Here is a 13928-nt window from a genome sequence, read left to right on the forward strand (position 1 = left end):
CACATATTTTCTTCATGTGTGCATTTTCAGTCTTCATCAAAGCCACACTGATGTCAGATATGTATTCTGAAGAACAAAATGACCTTCATGTAGCTGCATAAAGTATGCTGCTTCAAATGTACTGATTTATTTTCAGCAAAACATAATTTGCCCTATTAAAGAACTTTCTGTATTTGAATCTGCGAAGAATGTTGGTGGTATATAAACAGATGTTTAATGTATCACAGGGTATTTACATGAAACCTTTTTTATTTTTTATTATTATTATGGTTATTATTGTTATTAATTACAGATTTTGCCCCTGGATACAATAACATCATGTAGATAGTCAAGAAAACAAAGTCAAGCATCAGCAGACATTGGAATGATGAGCATTATAATTAAATTTAATATTTTCACATCATATTCACTATAACATGACACACAAAACCAAAACTGTCTTCATAATATTATAATAGGAGAGCATGTATAACTACGGCAATTATTACTACACAAGAGTATGCAAGAAGAAAGGAAATGTATAGCTGAAAATATCTGTTCTTTGAGAAGTGTAGTTATATCTTCAGATCAATCATCTGAGTACTGCATGCCGTTATTCCTACATGTTTTCAGCTTCTGAGTGTTTTAAATGCAGCTAAAAAATTATGGGCCATTTTGTACCTTGCTGTGGTGAAACCTTCAGGACAGTTACAAAAGACTTGGGAAACTCCTGGCTTTCCCGTGCTGCGGCAGCTGATTGACGGTTTGATGGCAGCCCACAGGGTTCTGAATATCAGTAGGAAAAACAGATTGGACATTTATTATACCCCAGCCTCCAAAGGAGTAGCATAAATCTTGTGCTCCCCAGGATGCTCATTGTGCTTCCTGGAGTTACCCCCTAGAGGACTTACTTCAACGCAGGGGCTGTGCTTTTACTGCTGCAGACTGGCTCGAAGCATGGAGTACTTTGTACGTTTCAGTTAAGTATATGGTGATTTTTCACTGATGGCTCAGTTTGTGTCCATTATCTCAGAATTAATAGACTTAATTTCACAAGCCACTAAACTAACTGGTGAAGAAACAGGCAGAATTTCTCAGCTGTGGAGTGTGTGCACCTCCTGCCCTGTACTGGAGAGCGTGCAAATGCTGTAGTTGTGGCTGGCTCCTGCACAAGGTGGAAAAGCTCCTTGCTTCCCCATCTGCCTTTGCGCCAGCACCAGGGCAGCTCGCGCACTCGCCCTCAGAAAATAGTCATTATGCTCAATTGAAGTTCAGTGTAATGCTAAATGAAATGTACACACGCGTGCAGAGTGAGTTTGTGACTTGAATGCTGAATAGCCTGGAGAGATGTATAAAGCGCCATCTCCAGGGATTTACAAGCTGCTGTGTACAAGCACCAATGCACTCTGCTAGACACTACGCTAGACCGGTTCCTGGATATAGCAGTTCCTTCTGCCTTAGGCATGTTAAGAGTTTGGGTTGAAGCCTGTGCGTGTTAGGAGTTCAGATTGCCCAAATGCTTCTAATTAAGCTGTGTGAAAAGATTTGTCAGAACCTGAGCCCAGATCATAGAATCATAGAATCATAGAATATCAGGGTTGGAAGGGACCCCAGAAGGTCATCTAGTCCAACCCCCTGCTCAAAGCAGGACCAAGTCCCAGTTAAATCATCCTAGCCAGGGCTTTGTCAAGCCTGACCTTAAAAACCTCTAAGGAAGGAGATTCTACCACCTCCCTAGGTAACGCATTCCAGTGTTTCACCACCCTCTTAGTGAAAAAGTTTTTCCTAATATCCAATCTAAACCTCCCCCATTGCAACTTGAGACCATTACTCCTCGTTCTGTCATCTGCTACCATTGAGAACAGTCTAGAGCCATCCTCTTTGAAACCCCCTTTCAGGTAGTTGAAAGCAGCTATCAAATCCCCCCTCATTCTTCTCTTCTGCAGACTAAACAATCCCAGCTCCCTCAGCCTCTCCTCGTAAGTCATGTGCTCTAGACCCCTAATCATTTTTGTTGCCCTTCGCTGTACTCTTTCCAATTTATCCACATCCTTCTTGTAGTGTGGGGCCCAAAACTGGACACAGTACTCCAGATGAGGCCTCACCAGTGTCGAATAGAGGGGAACGATCACGTCCCTCGATCTGCTCGCTATGCCCCTACTTATACATCCCAAAATGCCATTGGCCTTCTTGGCAACAAGGGCACACTGCTGACTCATATCCAGCTTCTCGTCCACTGTCACCCCTAGGTCCTTTTCCGCAGAACTGCTGCCGAGCCATTCGGTCCCTAGTCTGTAGCGGTGCATTGGATTCTTCCATCCTAAGTGCAGGACCCTGCACTTATCCTTATTGAACCTCATTAGATTTCTTTTGGCCCAATCTTCCAATTTGTCTAGGTCCTTCTGTATCCTATCCCTCCCCTCCAGCGTATCTACCACTCCTCCCAGTTTAGTATCATCCGCAAATTTGCTGAGAGTGCAATCCACACCATCCTCCAGATCATTTATGAAGATATTGAACAAAACGGGCCCCAGGACCGACCCCTGGGGCACTCCACTTGACACCGGCTGCCAACTAGACATGGAGCCATTGATCACTACCCGTTGAGCCCGACAATCTAGCCAGCTTTCTACCCACCTTATAGTGCATTCATCCAGCCCATACTTCCTTAACTTGCTGACAAGAATGCTGTGGGAGACCGTGTCAAAAGCTTTGCTAAAGTCAAGAAACAATACATCCACTGCTTTCCCTTCATCCACAGAACCAGTAATCTCATCATAAAAGGCGATTAGATTAGTCAGGCATGACCTTCCCTTGGTGAATCCATGCTGACTGTTCCTGATCACTTTCCTCTCCTCTAAGTGCTTCAGGATTGATTCTTTGAGGACCTGCTCCATGATTTTTCCAGGGACTGAGGTGAGGCTGACCGGCCTGTAGTTCCCAGGATCCTCCTTCTTCCCTTTTTTAAAGATGGGCACTACATTAGCCTTTTTCCAGTCATCCGGGACTTCCCCCGTTCGCCACGAGTTTTCAAAGATAATGGCCAAAGGCTCTGCAATCACAGCCGCCAATTCCCTCAGCACTCTCGGATGCAATTCGTCCGGCCCCATGGACTTGTGCACGTCCAGCTTTTCTAAATAGTCCCTAACCACCTCTATCTCTACAGAGGGCTGGCCATCTCTTCCCCATTTTGTGATGCCCAGCACAGCAGTCTGGGAGCTGACCTTGTTAGTGAAAACAGAGGCAAAAAAAGCATTGAGTACATTAGCTTTTTCCACATCCTCTGTCACTAGCTTGCCTCCCTCATTCAGTAAGGGGCCCACACTTTCCTTGGCTTTCTTCTTGTTGCCAACATACCTGAAGAAACCCTTCTTGTTACTCTTGACATCTCTTGCTAGCTGCAGCTCCAGGTGCGATTTGGCCCTCCTGATATCTTTCCTACATGCCCGAGCAATATTTTTATACTCTTCCCTGGTCATATGTCCAACCTTCCACTTCTTGTAAGCTTCTTTTTTATGTTTAAGATCCGCTAAGATTTCACCATTAAGCCAAGCTGGTCGCCTGCCATATTTACTATTCTTTCGACTCATCGGGATGGTTTGTCCCTGTAACCTCAACAGGGATTCCTTGAAATACAGCCAGCTCTCCTGGACTCCCTTCCCTTTCATGTTAGTCCCCCAGGGGATCCTGGCCATCTGTTCCCTGAGGGAGTCAAAGTCTGCTTTCCTGAAGTCCAGGGTCCGTATCCTGCTGCTTACCTTTCTTCCCTGCGTCAGAATCCTGAACTCAACCAACTCATGGTCACTGCCTCCCAGATTCCCATCCACTTTTGCTTCCCCCACTAATTCTACCCGGTTTGTGAGCAGCAGGTCAAGAAAAGCGCTCCCCCTAGTTGGCTCCCCTAGCACTTGCACCAGGAAATTGTCCCCTACGCTTTCCAAAAACTTCCTGGATTGTCTATGCACCGCTGTATTGCTCTCCCAGCAGATATCAGGAAAATTAAAGTCACCCATGAGAATCAGGGCATGCGATCTAGTAGCTTCCGTGAGTTGCCGGAAGAAAGCCTCATCCACCTCATCCCCCTGGTCCGGTGGTCTATAGCAGACTCCCACCATGACATCACTCTTGTTGCACACACTTCTAAACTTAATCCAGAGACACTCAGGTTTTTTCACAGTTTCGTACCGGAGCTCTGAGCAGTCATACTGCTCCCTTACATACAGTGCTACTCCCCCACCTTTTCTGCCCTGCCTGTCCTTCCTGAACAGTTTATAGCCATCCATGACTGTACTCCAGTCATGTGAGTTATCCCACCAAGTCTCTGTTATTCCAATCACGTCATAATTCCTTGACATCACCAGGACCTCCAGTTCTCCCTGCTTGTTTCCAAGGCTTTGTGCATTTGTATATAAGCACTTGAGATAACCTGTTGATCGCCCCTCATTCCCAGTATGAGGCAGGAGCCCTCCCCTCACAGACCTTCCTGCCTGTGCTTCCTCCCGGTATCCCGCTTTCCCACTTACCTCAGGGCTTTGGTCTCCTTCCCCCGGTGAACCTAGTTTAAAGCCCTCCTCACTAGGTTAGCCAGCCTGCTGGCAAAGATGTTCTTCCCTCTCTTCGTAAGATGGAGCCCGTCTCTGCCCAGCACTCCTCCTTCATGGAACACCATCCCATGGTCAAAGAATCCAAAGCCTTCTCTCCGACACCACCTGTGTAGCCATTCGTTGACCTCCACGATTCGACGGTCCCTACCCAGGCCTTTTCCTTCCACGGGGAGGATGGACGAGAACACCACTTGCGCCTCCAACTCCTTTATCCTTCTTCCCAGAGCCACGTAGTCCGCAGTGATCCGCTCAAGGTCATTCTTGGCAGTATCATTGGTGCCCACGTGGAGAAGCAGGAAGGGGTAGCGATCCGAGGGCTTGATGAGTCTCGGCAGTCTCTCCATCACATCACGAATCTTAGCCCCTGGCAAGCAGCAGACTTCTCGGTTTTCCCGGTCAGGGCGGCAGATAGATGACTCAGTCCCCCGGAGGAGAGTGTCCCCGACCACCACCACCCGCCTTCTCCTCTTGGGAGTGGTGGTCGTGGAACCCCCAACCTCAGGACATCGCATCTCATGCCTCCCAACCAGCGGAATCTCCTTCTGCTTTCTCCCCCCAGACCTATCATCTGGTCCACTCTCCGCATTGGTACCTGTGGAGAGAACATGAAAGCGGTTAGTTACCTGTGTCTGTGTTACTGGAACCCGGACATTCCGCTTACCTCTTCTGGAGGTCACATGTTGCCAAGCTTCTTCACTGGCCTCTTGGCTCCTCTGTGCAACCTGCTCTATATCTTTAGAGCTTTGTGCCCCTAGAAGGCTATCCTGAGTTTGGTCCAGAAAATCCTCAGTCTCTCGTATACAACGCAGGGTCATTACCTGTTGCTCCAGACCTTCAATCTTCTCTTCCAACATGGAGACCAGCTTGCACTTTGTACAGACAAAGTCGCTTCTGTCCTGTGGAAGAAAGACAAACATGGCACATCCAGTGCAGGTCACAACAGCTGAACCCCCCCCTTCCATATCACCTACCTACTATGAGCTTCCTCAGAGACGTTGGCAAGATGTAAGCCTCACTGGGCTCACTCCAGGCGAACTCCCAGGCAAACTCCTGCTGTGAGCTGCTCTGCTGTCCCCGCTGCTCAGCTGGTTCGCGAGGCTCTGGCTATTTTTAAACAGCCAGGCTTCCCTGACGCAAACACACAGACACCCTAATGCCCGCCCCCTGCAGGCTAGCAGCCAATCAGACACTCACTCAGGCTCTCTCCCTGCCCTCCCAGCAAACACACGCTCGGATACTTCCTCAGCAAGCAAACACACACACTCGGATACTTACCAGTCCCAGATCTATGAAGTAGCACAGACCCGGCGTAGTATAATTTGCTTACCTCCCTCCCAGGATCTCTTCCAAGCTTCCCCTAGGTATTGGGACTCCCCTTTAATATTATCATTGCTAAGTGGGTGCCTTCCCACACCTCTGCCATGGGGCTAGGCAACCCCCTATACGTCACTGCACTGGCTGGCCACGCCCCACCCTTCCATCTTTGGATGAGCTGCCCAGAAGGTTCCTGTCTCCTGGTGTGCACCTCAACATCTGAGTGAATGAAAGGGCCTCCACTGGCTTCTCTGGAATCAAGATGATTACCAACTTGAGCTCACACAGGATAGTCTCCATTTTCTCTCTGCTTCGCAGCTGACGCACCCCAGAATCAATTTTTGTTCTACCTTTCTCCATGGTTTTCAAAAAAAGTGAGATGAGGAGATCTGATCCAATTCATGGATTTTTGCTGCTGCTGCCCTCTTAGACATTTAAACTCACTTCTGTTTGTAATCCTCTGCTGTTACGCTCCTGAATTCCCATTCATTGATCTTCCATGTGCTCTTGAGGCACATATACCCAATCTGAATCATGATCTTTGCATCCTCTGTTGACTCCCTCATTAATTTGTTGATGGGTCCCATTCCAGTGGTTGCCATTCCCTCAATGTGCCATTTCTGCCATGTATGAGATCCATTCATTTGTGGCTTTTCTTCATTATTTCTGCAATGGTGTGTAGATTTCCGTTTGTTTGTTCAATTTAAAAATAAAAAATAGCCTCTTAAGATTGCTAAATTAACAGTTTAGTCATGCTCATACAAAAGGGCAGTTTTGAAATATTCTGTTCTTTGCACAATCTTTTCCCATATATCCAAAAATATCTGTTTAGACTGTACACATTTTGGGAAAAGGACTGTGTCTAGTCCTTCCATGTTTATATAGTGCCTCACTCAATACTGATTTGAGTAATGTTTCTTTTTTCCAGGCTGCTGCCAGGACACAGCTACTATAGGTATTATAAGTTTATTACCTTTTCTATACAGCATGGCTCCAGTCCTACCACTGATGGCTCACAAATGGACTATTATGCTTATGTTGAGCTCTATGAAGCTCCACACAGGTCCAGCAGTCTTTCCACATGCTATCAATTGCAGAATCAAACCCCTTATTTTTAAGTAGTGAACCTCGGGGGTACTGAGGTAAAAAGTTCTCTTCTGTACTGCTATTTTGGTCATTCATCGGTTTGAATTCAATCCATCAGAATGTTTGAACATCTTTAGGGAGTTGCTCTCAATGTGTCTACAGCTTGAAGATGCAAAGAATGTTTTCTTACATCAGAAAAGCGTACGTCTCTTCTTTTGTAGATTTGAGCGAATTCATACTAAGAAAGGGGACTACAGTAGGTCTCTAGCCTCAGACCAGGAGGATGTAGATGATTTAGCAACCTTGGAGGTACTGGATGAGGTAAGATATTTAATTTATTTAAGTTTTCTTGGAAACTAGTGTACAGATAAGAGCCAAAAAATACTGCTGTATTTGTAGAGTAACTTACCTTATTTTTTAGGTTTCAGAGTAGCAGCCGTGTTAGTCTGTATTCGCAAAAAGAAAAGGAGTACTTGTGGCACCTTAGAGACTAACAAATTTATTAGAGCATAAGCTTTCGTGAGCTACAGCTCACGTCATCGGATGCATTTGGTGGAAAAAACGGATGCATTTTTCCACCAAATGCATCCGATGAAGTGAGCTGTAGCTCACGAAAGCTTATGCTCTAATAAATTTGTTAGTATCTAAGGTGCCACAAGTACTCCTTTTCTTGTTTTTTAGGTGAGCCTACATTCTCACACTTTAATTACATAGTAGTCCATGGTACTTTACAGACTTCTGCTAGATTGTTGAATGTGAGATGAGATGTGTTGTGTCTAGAGTTGTGCCATCTTAATGCCAAAACATCCTCATGAGCTGGTGTAAATTGGCATAGTACCACTAACTTCAGTGGAGCCATGCCAGTTTATTCCAGCCAAGAATCTGTTCCATGATGATGATTTAACTTTAAGATGGGACAACTCTAGATACAGCATATCCATTTCACCTTCAGCTGGAATTGTCCCAGCTTAATATTAACACTTCATCATGGGCCAGATTCTTAGCTGGCATAAACTGCTATAGCATCACTGAACTCAATAGTGCTATGCCAGTTTACACAAGCTCAGGATCTGGTCACATAAGACCAACTTTTGCAGCATTTTAGATACTTAAAATAGTGCTGTTTGCCCAAGTTTGAAAAATGGATCCCTTTTCTGACAAGCAACATGAAGGGAAAAGAATGCTGTGACCAGAAATTCTGCTTTTAAAGCTTTCCCCCGGTGAGCTACTTAGCAATATTCTTTGTGCAAACAGTTATTTCTCTGCATTTCATTTACTTCCTTTTGGCTAGGGAATACAATCATAGGGCTTAAATCTCCTCTTTCTCTAACTTGACAATAGTGCAACTCCGTTTTCATCATTGGAGTTACCTCAGATTTATGCTAGTGTGTATGGGAAAGAGAATAATCAGGCCACAATGATTTACCTGGAGTTCAGAGGCAGTGGGTGGATATGGATGAAATGACAACGTTGCTCTGCTGAATGGTTCAGGGACTGCTACACAAGAGAATAAAATTAATAATCTCCATCTGAAAATTAAACTTCACTGACACATCAACCATTAGTGAGCCCTCAACTGGGCTCTTCTGTAGACATGCTGTGAGCACTGCATAGTGATAACGGCAGTTATAGAGTGCTGTACATCTTCAAAGCACTGTACAAACATTAGCTAATTAACAGGATAGTAGCTCAGCTAATCAAGGCTATTCGTCTGATGGGTAGAGCTCACATCCAAACATTTATTTACGTTCAGAATAGCCATATGCTGACAGTAAGATTTCTACTTTTTTTGCCAAGGAGTCCATTCAGCGAAAGCCCTGTCATGCTCATAAAGGGAGATGATATTCAGTATATTGAAAGGTATGGTTCAAAACAAGAAAAAGGATAGATTTCCAAGCCTGTGAAATGCTTTCATCATGTTTTTCCTGTGGGAGTAAATGTTACCATCCCTGTTGCAACTTCTTGAGTTTCTCCCTATTTTTCTTTCTTTCAAATATAGACAGTTCAGTTCTCAACTGTATCAAATTTACACTCACCACAGTTTGGGGGGATGGTGACTCTAAAAAACCTTTTCACTCCTGATGCTGGGAGGGGGATTGAAACAGCACCCTGTGTAACTTAGAGCAGTCCTTGAAACTACTGTTACCCCAAGCTATAGCCAACTGGTGCCTAAGATAGGGATTTGACAGAGCACCCTTTTCTGCCTCTTTTCAGCTTTCTCTGCAGAAAAGAGGGGTGAGACAAGTGGCAAAGAGTTGGCTTACCAGTATGGTGCCATCCTAGGATTTTCCTGTGCTGGGGAAAATCAGCTTCCAATTTAAGGCAACTTTCTGTTTGCTTTTCACTGCTCAGGCAGTAAAAAAACTGACATCAGACCAGATCAAGAGCTGATCCCAGAGCATATTAATATATGAATATCTTCAAACTAGTATCTATTTATTTACATTTGTAGATTTTAGCCTACTCCAAGGAGTGCACATATAAACATGCAGTATAAAATGTTTCAGAGAGATCCAAACAGATGGACTTCTATGTCTATATGATCAGAATTTAGGAAAAAATCTGAGAACTTGGAATGGCAGGTCTGAATTCAGTCTAGTGATCTTTGCATGGAACAATGATGTTAATCCTTGGAGTAGGGAGTTTAAAAAGAGAGATTAGGGAGTACTAAATAAATAAAATTGAGTTACTGCATTGTTAATTCATTAATATTTGTACAAAGATCGGAAGATATGTGTTTGTGATTCATGGGGGATGGCGATACAAAAATATTGTGGCCTCTGAATGCCACTATGTTTGAAGGTACCAACGTGTTTCTAAGGATTAACTTGAACATGCCTTGGCTTTCCTACTCTTTTTTACAACAGAATACAGTAACGGAGCAGTTGCAGAAGAGCTATGCCAAGGATCAAATCTACACATATGTAGGAGACATTCTCATCGCTGTCAATCCCTTTAGGAACTTAGATCTTTATTCTGCACAGGTGTGAAGAATGAGTTTCAGTTGTGTTTTGCTTGTAGTGATTTCCAGTGAAATTTGAAAATTCATATTAAATACCATTCATGGGTAACTGAGTAATACCACTCATGATGATTTAATACAACATCTAAGTAACCGAATTATCAATAAATCATCATCTAGCATGCACATGGGCATTATATAAATGGTTTAATTACCATATGCTGAATTCCTGCACATAAATGAGACCGTTTGTCTCTCATGCTCTCTCTCTCTCTCTCTCTCTCTCTCATATACACACACACTCGTCTCTCATGCTCTCTCTCTCTCTCTCTCTCTCTCTCATATATATATATATATATATATACACACACTCTCTCTCTCTCTCTCTCTCTCTCTCTATATATATATACACACACACACACACACACACAGAGTGTGAAGCCCTGTGTACAATAAGTTCCCCAAATTCCACTTACCTTGTTTTCTGATAGAGGCTTATACAACCCAGTGTTACTCATCATTGTGCTTCACGCTAAGAGCCTGGTTCTTCCATTTACTTTAGTTTTACACCAGTGTAATTGGTGTTACTTGTGCAGTGGGTGACTGATATGACAGTCTGGATCAAATAAAAGTTTGTCGTTGTTTATCGGTTATGGCAAGTAAAGAAAAGAACAGTTGCCACCTTAAAACATACCAAAATACTAAATGGGTGTATGAAAAGAAAACAGTATGAAATGGTAATTCAGGGCTTTGTGCCTGAAAACATGAAAACTTGATCTAATTATTTTGATTTTATATTTTACATAATCAAGGCATGATGAGATTTCAGAGTATACCAGTTCCTTTTTAATAGTATTTAAAATATAATTCCAAGGATCCATTGGTCCACAGTATAGTTAGTATAGTAATAATAATAATTAATAATTCTTTATTTATGAAACCCCCCTGCGAATATGCTAGGGATGCTGCACAGCAATCAGTAAATATCATGAAAACATGATAAAATAATACAAAATAGATATTAAAGGAACTCAGAAAACATTTGCAGTGTTCTGACCCTCAGCATTCCAAACTGTATATTGGAGCAAAGCGGACTGCCAATCCTCCCCACATTTTTGCTGTGGCTGACATTGGATACCAATCCATGGTAACATGCAACTCGGATCAGGTAATGGTATTTATTTACAATCAGATTTATATCTCATACCCTTTGCTCTGCTGAGAGGGATGCAGTGAGGGCAAATGGACTTGTCTTGTCTTCTTCAGTGTATTGTCATTTCTGGAGAAAGTGGAGCTGGCAAGACGCAGAGTGCCCACCTCCTGGTTCAGCAGCTCACGGTCTTGGGAAAGGTATATTTTTAAAGTGGGTGCTCCCACAAGTCTCTCTAACGCCTGAAACCTGAATAAATTGGAACATAATCTCAAACCTGCAGTATTGTTTACAGATCCCAAATATCCTAATTCTGCATTGGAATCTGCTTGCGGAGGGTTGAGGATAAGATGTGGAAAAGGTGATGTGGCCCAAGACTATATTACCTTCTCCAGACAACCTTTCCAGTGTCAGAGAGGGGATGATGTGCCTCCTCCAGCTCAACCCTGCCTTAGCCCACTTAGGGACAATATTGGAATGCTGTAAAATATTACACAGCACCTTGGAAGTTTTACCCTTCTTGAGCAATCTCCTGCCTTAGGGACTGTCCTAAATTTTCCCAAAATGTACCATGTAGGATTCTATTTCACTTTCTGACATGTTCACCTCACTTAAGCAATGGATTGTTGTCAATGTCACTGTCTTTCCATATGATTAAGACCAGAAAGGCTGACTTGATGGTTTGGCTCCTTAAAGTAAATTAGAAGTATGCCCAAGTTTGGGTCACATCTTGAGAGTTTTGCATATTAAAGGCTGGGTGCAATGAGCAGTGGCACATTCAGCAAGTGAAGGTCAATGCACTAGAATGTCTTCTTAAGGCTGCAGGAGTGTCCTGCTTAGAATAACAGTAGGAAGATGGGTATCTAGTGGGGAAAATAATTGGCCCAATGTTAAGAGAAGAGTGAAAACAAACAAAGACTGCTGAAAATGCGTGCATGGGTGAATTCTTGGCCCCACTGAAGTAATTGGGGAATTATGCCATTGACTCCCATTGAGATCAGTGAATCCAGGATTTCACTCTGTCTTGTTTCAAGCATACAGTAAATCAATCTGAGGTGCTCCTTTACCATGGTGATGGGTGAGGTATAAAAACCTTGGATGAATAAAAGTTGAGGCCCCAATTCAGTAAGGTTATTAGGCATGTCCCTAGCTTTAAGCACGTCGCAGTCCCATTACCTAAGTACTGTATTGACGTGTTTAAAGCTAGGTATGTGTTTAAGAATTTGCTGGATTGGGGCCTGTGTGAGCAAGGAAAAGGGCCTTGCCCATAGGTGCAAGAGAAAAAAAGAAGGAAGGGAATTCTTTCTCATTACAGAGATCTGATGTTTATTGTGATACCTAAATGAGATTCCAGAAGTACACAGGATAAACAAACTGAAACTCTCAATACCAAATGTAAATGAAAAGACCCATTTGAAAACAGTTATTTTGGGATTATTCTTAAGACTGTTTTAAGCAATCACTTTTTTGTATGTTGGCTTTTATATCTAGGCTAATAATAGGACTCTCCAGGAGAAGATACTCCAAGTGAACAATCTTGTAGAGGCATTTGGAAATGCAGGCACTATTATCAATGATAACTCCAGCAGATTTGGAAAATACTTAGAAATGAAATTCACTTGTGGAGGAACTGTAGTAGGAGCTCAAATTTCAGAATACCTCCTCGAAAAATCCAGAGTTGTCCATCAGGCTGTGTAAGTAAAAAGGAACAATCGACCCATTTTAAAGTAGACAAAGTAGGAGTGCAATTTGGGAAATCTTGTACCATATTCAAGTATAAGATTAGCAAGGTTTTTTTCTTTCAAATAAACAAGAGGTTGATAGGTTCTAAAGATATAACTTAAATTAAAATAGCTTACAGTATATTTTATTACATTCTGTTTTTTTAAGCAGGTCTGTTTTTTAAAAATTCTTGCATATATCATACAGCAAAAAGGATAAGCATATGTGGGCAAGGCTAAGGATATTCTAATAGTTTTAACTCTAAATATCCTTATTTGTCTGGGTTTAAATTAGGGCTGTTGATTAATCACAGTTAACTCACACGATTAACTCAAAAAAATTAATCATGATTAGAAAAATTAATCAAAGTTTTAATCGCACTGTTAAACAATAGAATACCGATTTGAAATTCATTACATATTATGGATGTTTTTCTACATTTTCATATATACTGTATTCTGTATTGTAATTGAAATCGGTGTATATTTTTATTACAAATATGTGCACTGTAAAAAGATAAAAGAAATAGTCACTTTCAATTCACCTCATACAAGTACTGTAGTGCAGTCTTTGTCATGAAAGTGAAACTTACAAATGTAGATTTTTTTTTTTGTTACATGACTGCACTCAAAAACAAAACAATGTAAAACTTCAGAGCCTACAGTCCTACTTCTTGTTCAGCCAATCGCTAAGACAAACAAGTTTGTTTACATTTACAGGAGACACTGCTGCCCACTTCTTATTTACAATGTCATCTGACAGTGAGAACAGGTATTCACATGGCACTTTTGTAGCCAGCATTGCAAGGTATTTACATGTCAGATATGCTAAACTTTCGTATTTCCCTTCATGCTTTGGCCACCATTCCAGAGGACATGCTTCTCACTTTCAGGTGACATTGTAAACAAGAAGTGGCAGCATTGTCTCCTGTAAATGTCAAAAAACTTGTCTGTCTGAGCGATTGGCTGCACAAGAAGTAGGACTGAGTGGACTTGCAGGCTCTAAAATTTTACATTTTTTATTTTTAAATGCAGGGGTCTTTGTACATAATTCTACATTCGTAAGTTCAACTTTCATGATAAAAAGATTGCACTTCAGTACTTGTATTAGG

The 13928-nt window shown here is 42.4% G+C and overlaps 1 protein-coding gene across 3 annotated transcripts in view; it reads left to right on the forward strand.

The window, feature by feature from the left end:
* MYO3A (myosin IIIA) overlaps positions 1-13928 on the forward strand; it is a 198984-nt gene that overhangs the window by 106147 nt on the left and 78909 nt on the right. For 2 of the 3 annotated variants that reach the window (XM_038389297.2, XM_038389293.2), the window contains exons 10-15: positions 6826-6852; positions 7205-7304; positions 9851-9967; positions 11009-11113; positions 11212-11295; positions 12587-12789. In XM_038389297.2, coding sequence (XP_038245225.1) covers positions 6826-6852; positions 7205-7304; positions 9851-9967; positions 11009-11113; positions 11212-11295; positions 12587-12789 — 636 coding nt within the window. The remainder of the gene's footprint in view (positions 1-6825; positions 6853-7204; positions 7305-9850; positions 9968-11008; positions 11114-11211; positions 11296-12586; positions 12790-13928) is intronic. The other variant, XM_038389296.2, reaches the window with a different exon arrangement.

Source organism: Dermochelys coriacea, chromosome 2 (genome assembly GCF_009764565.3).
Source record: "Dermochelys coriacea isolate rDerCor1 chromosome 2, rDerCor1.pri.v4, whole genome shotgun sequence".
Classification (NCBI taxonomy): domain Eukaryota; kingdom Metazoa; phylum Chordata; order Testudines; family Dermochelyidae; genus Dermochelys; species Dermochelys coriacea.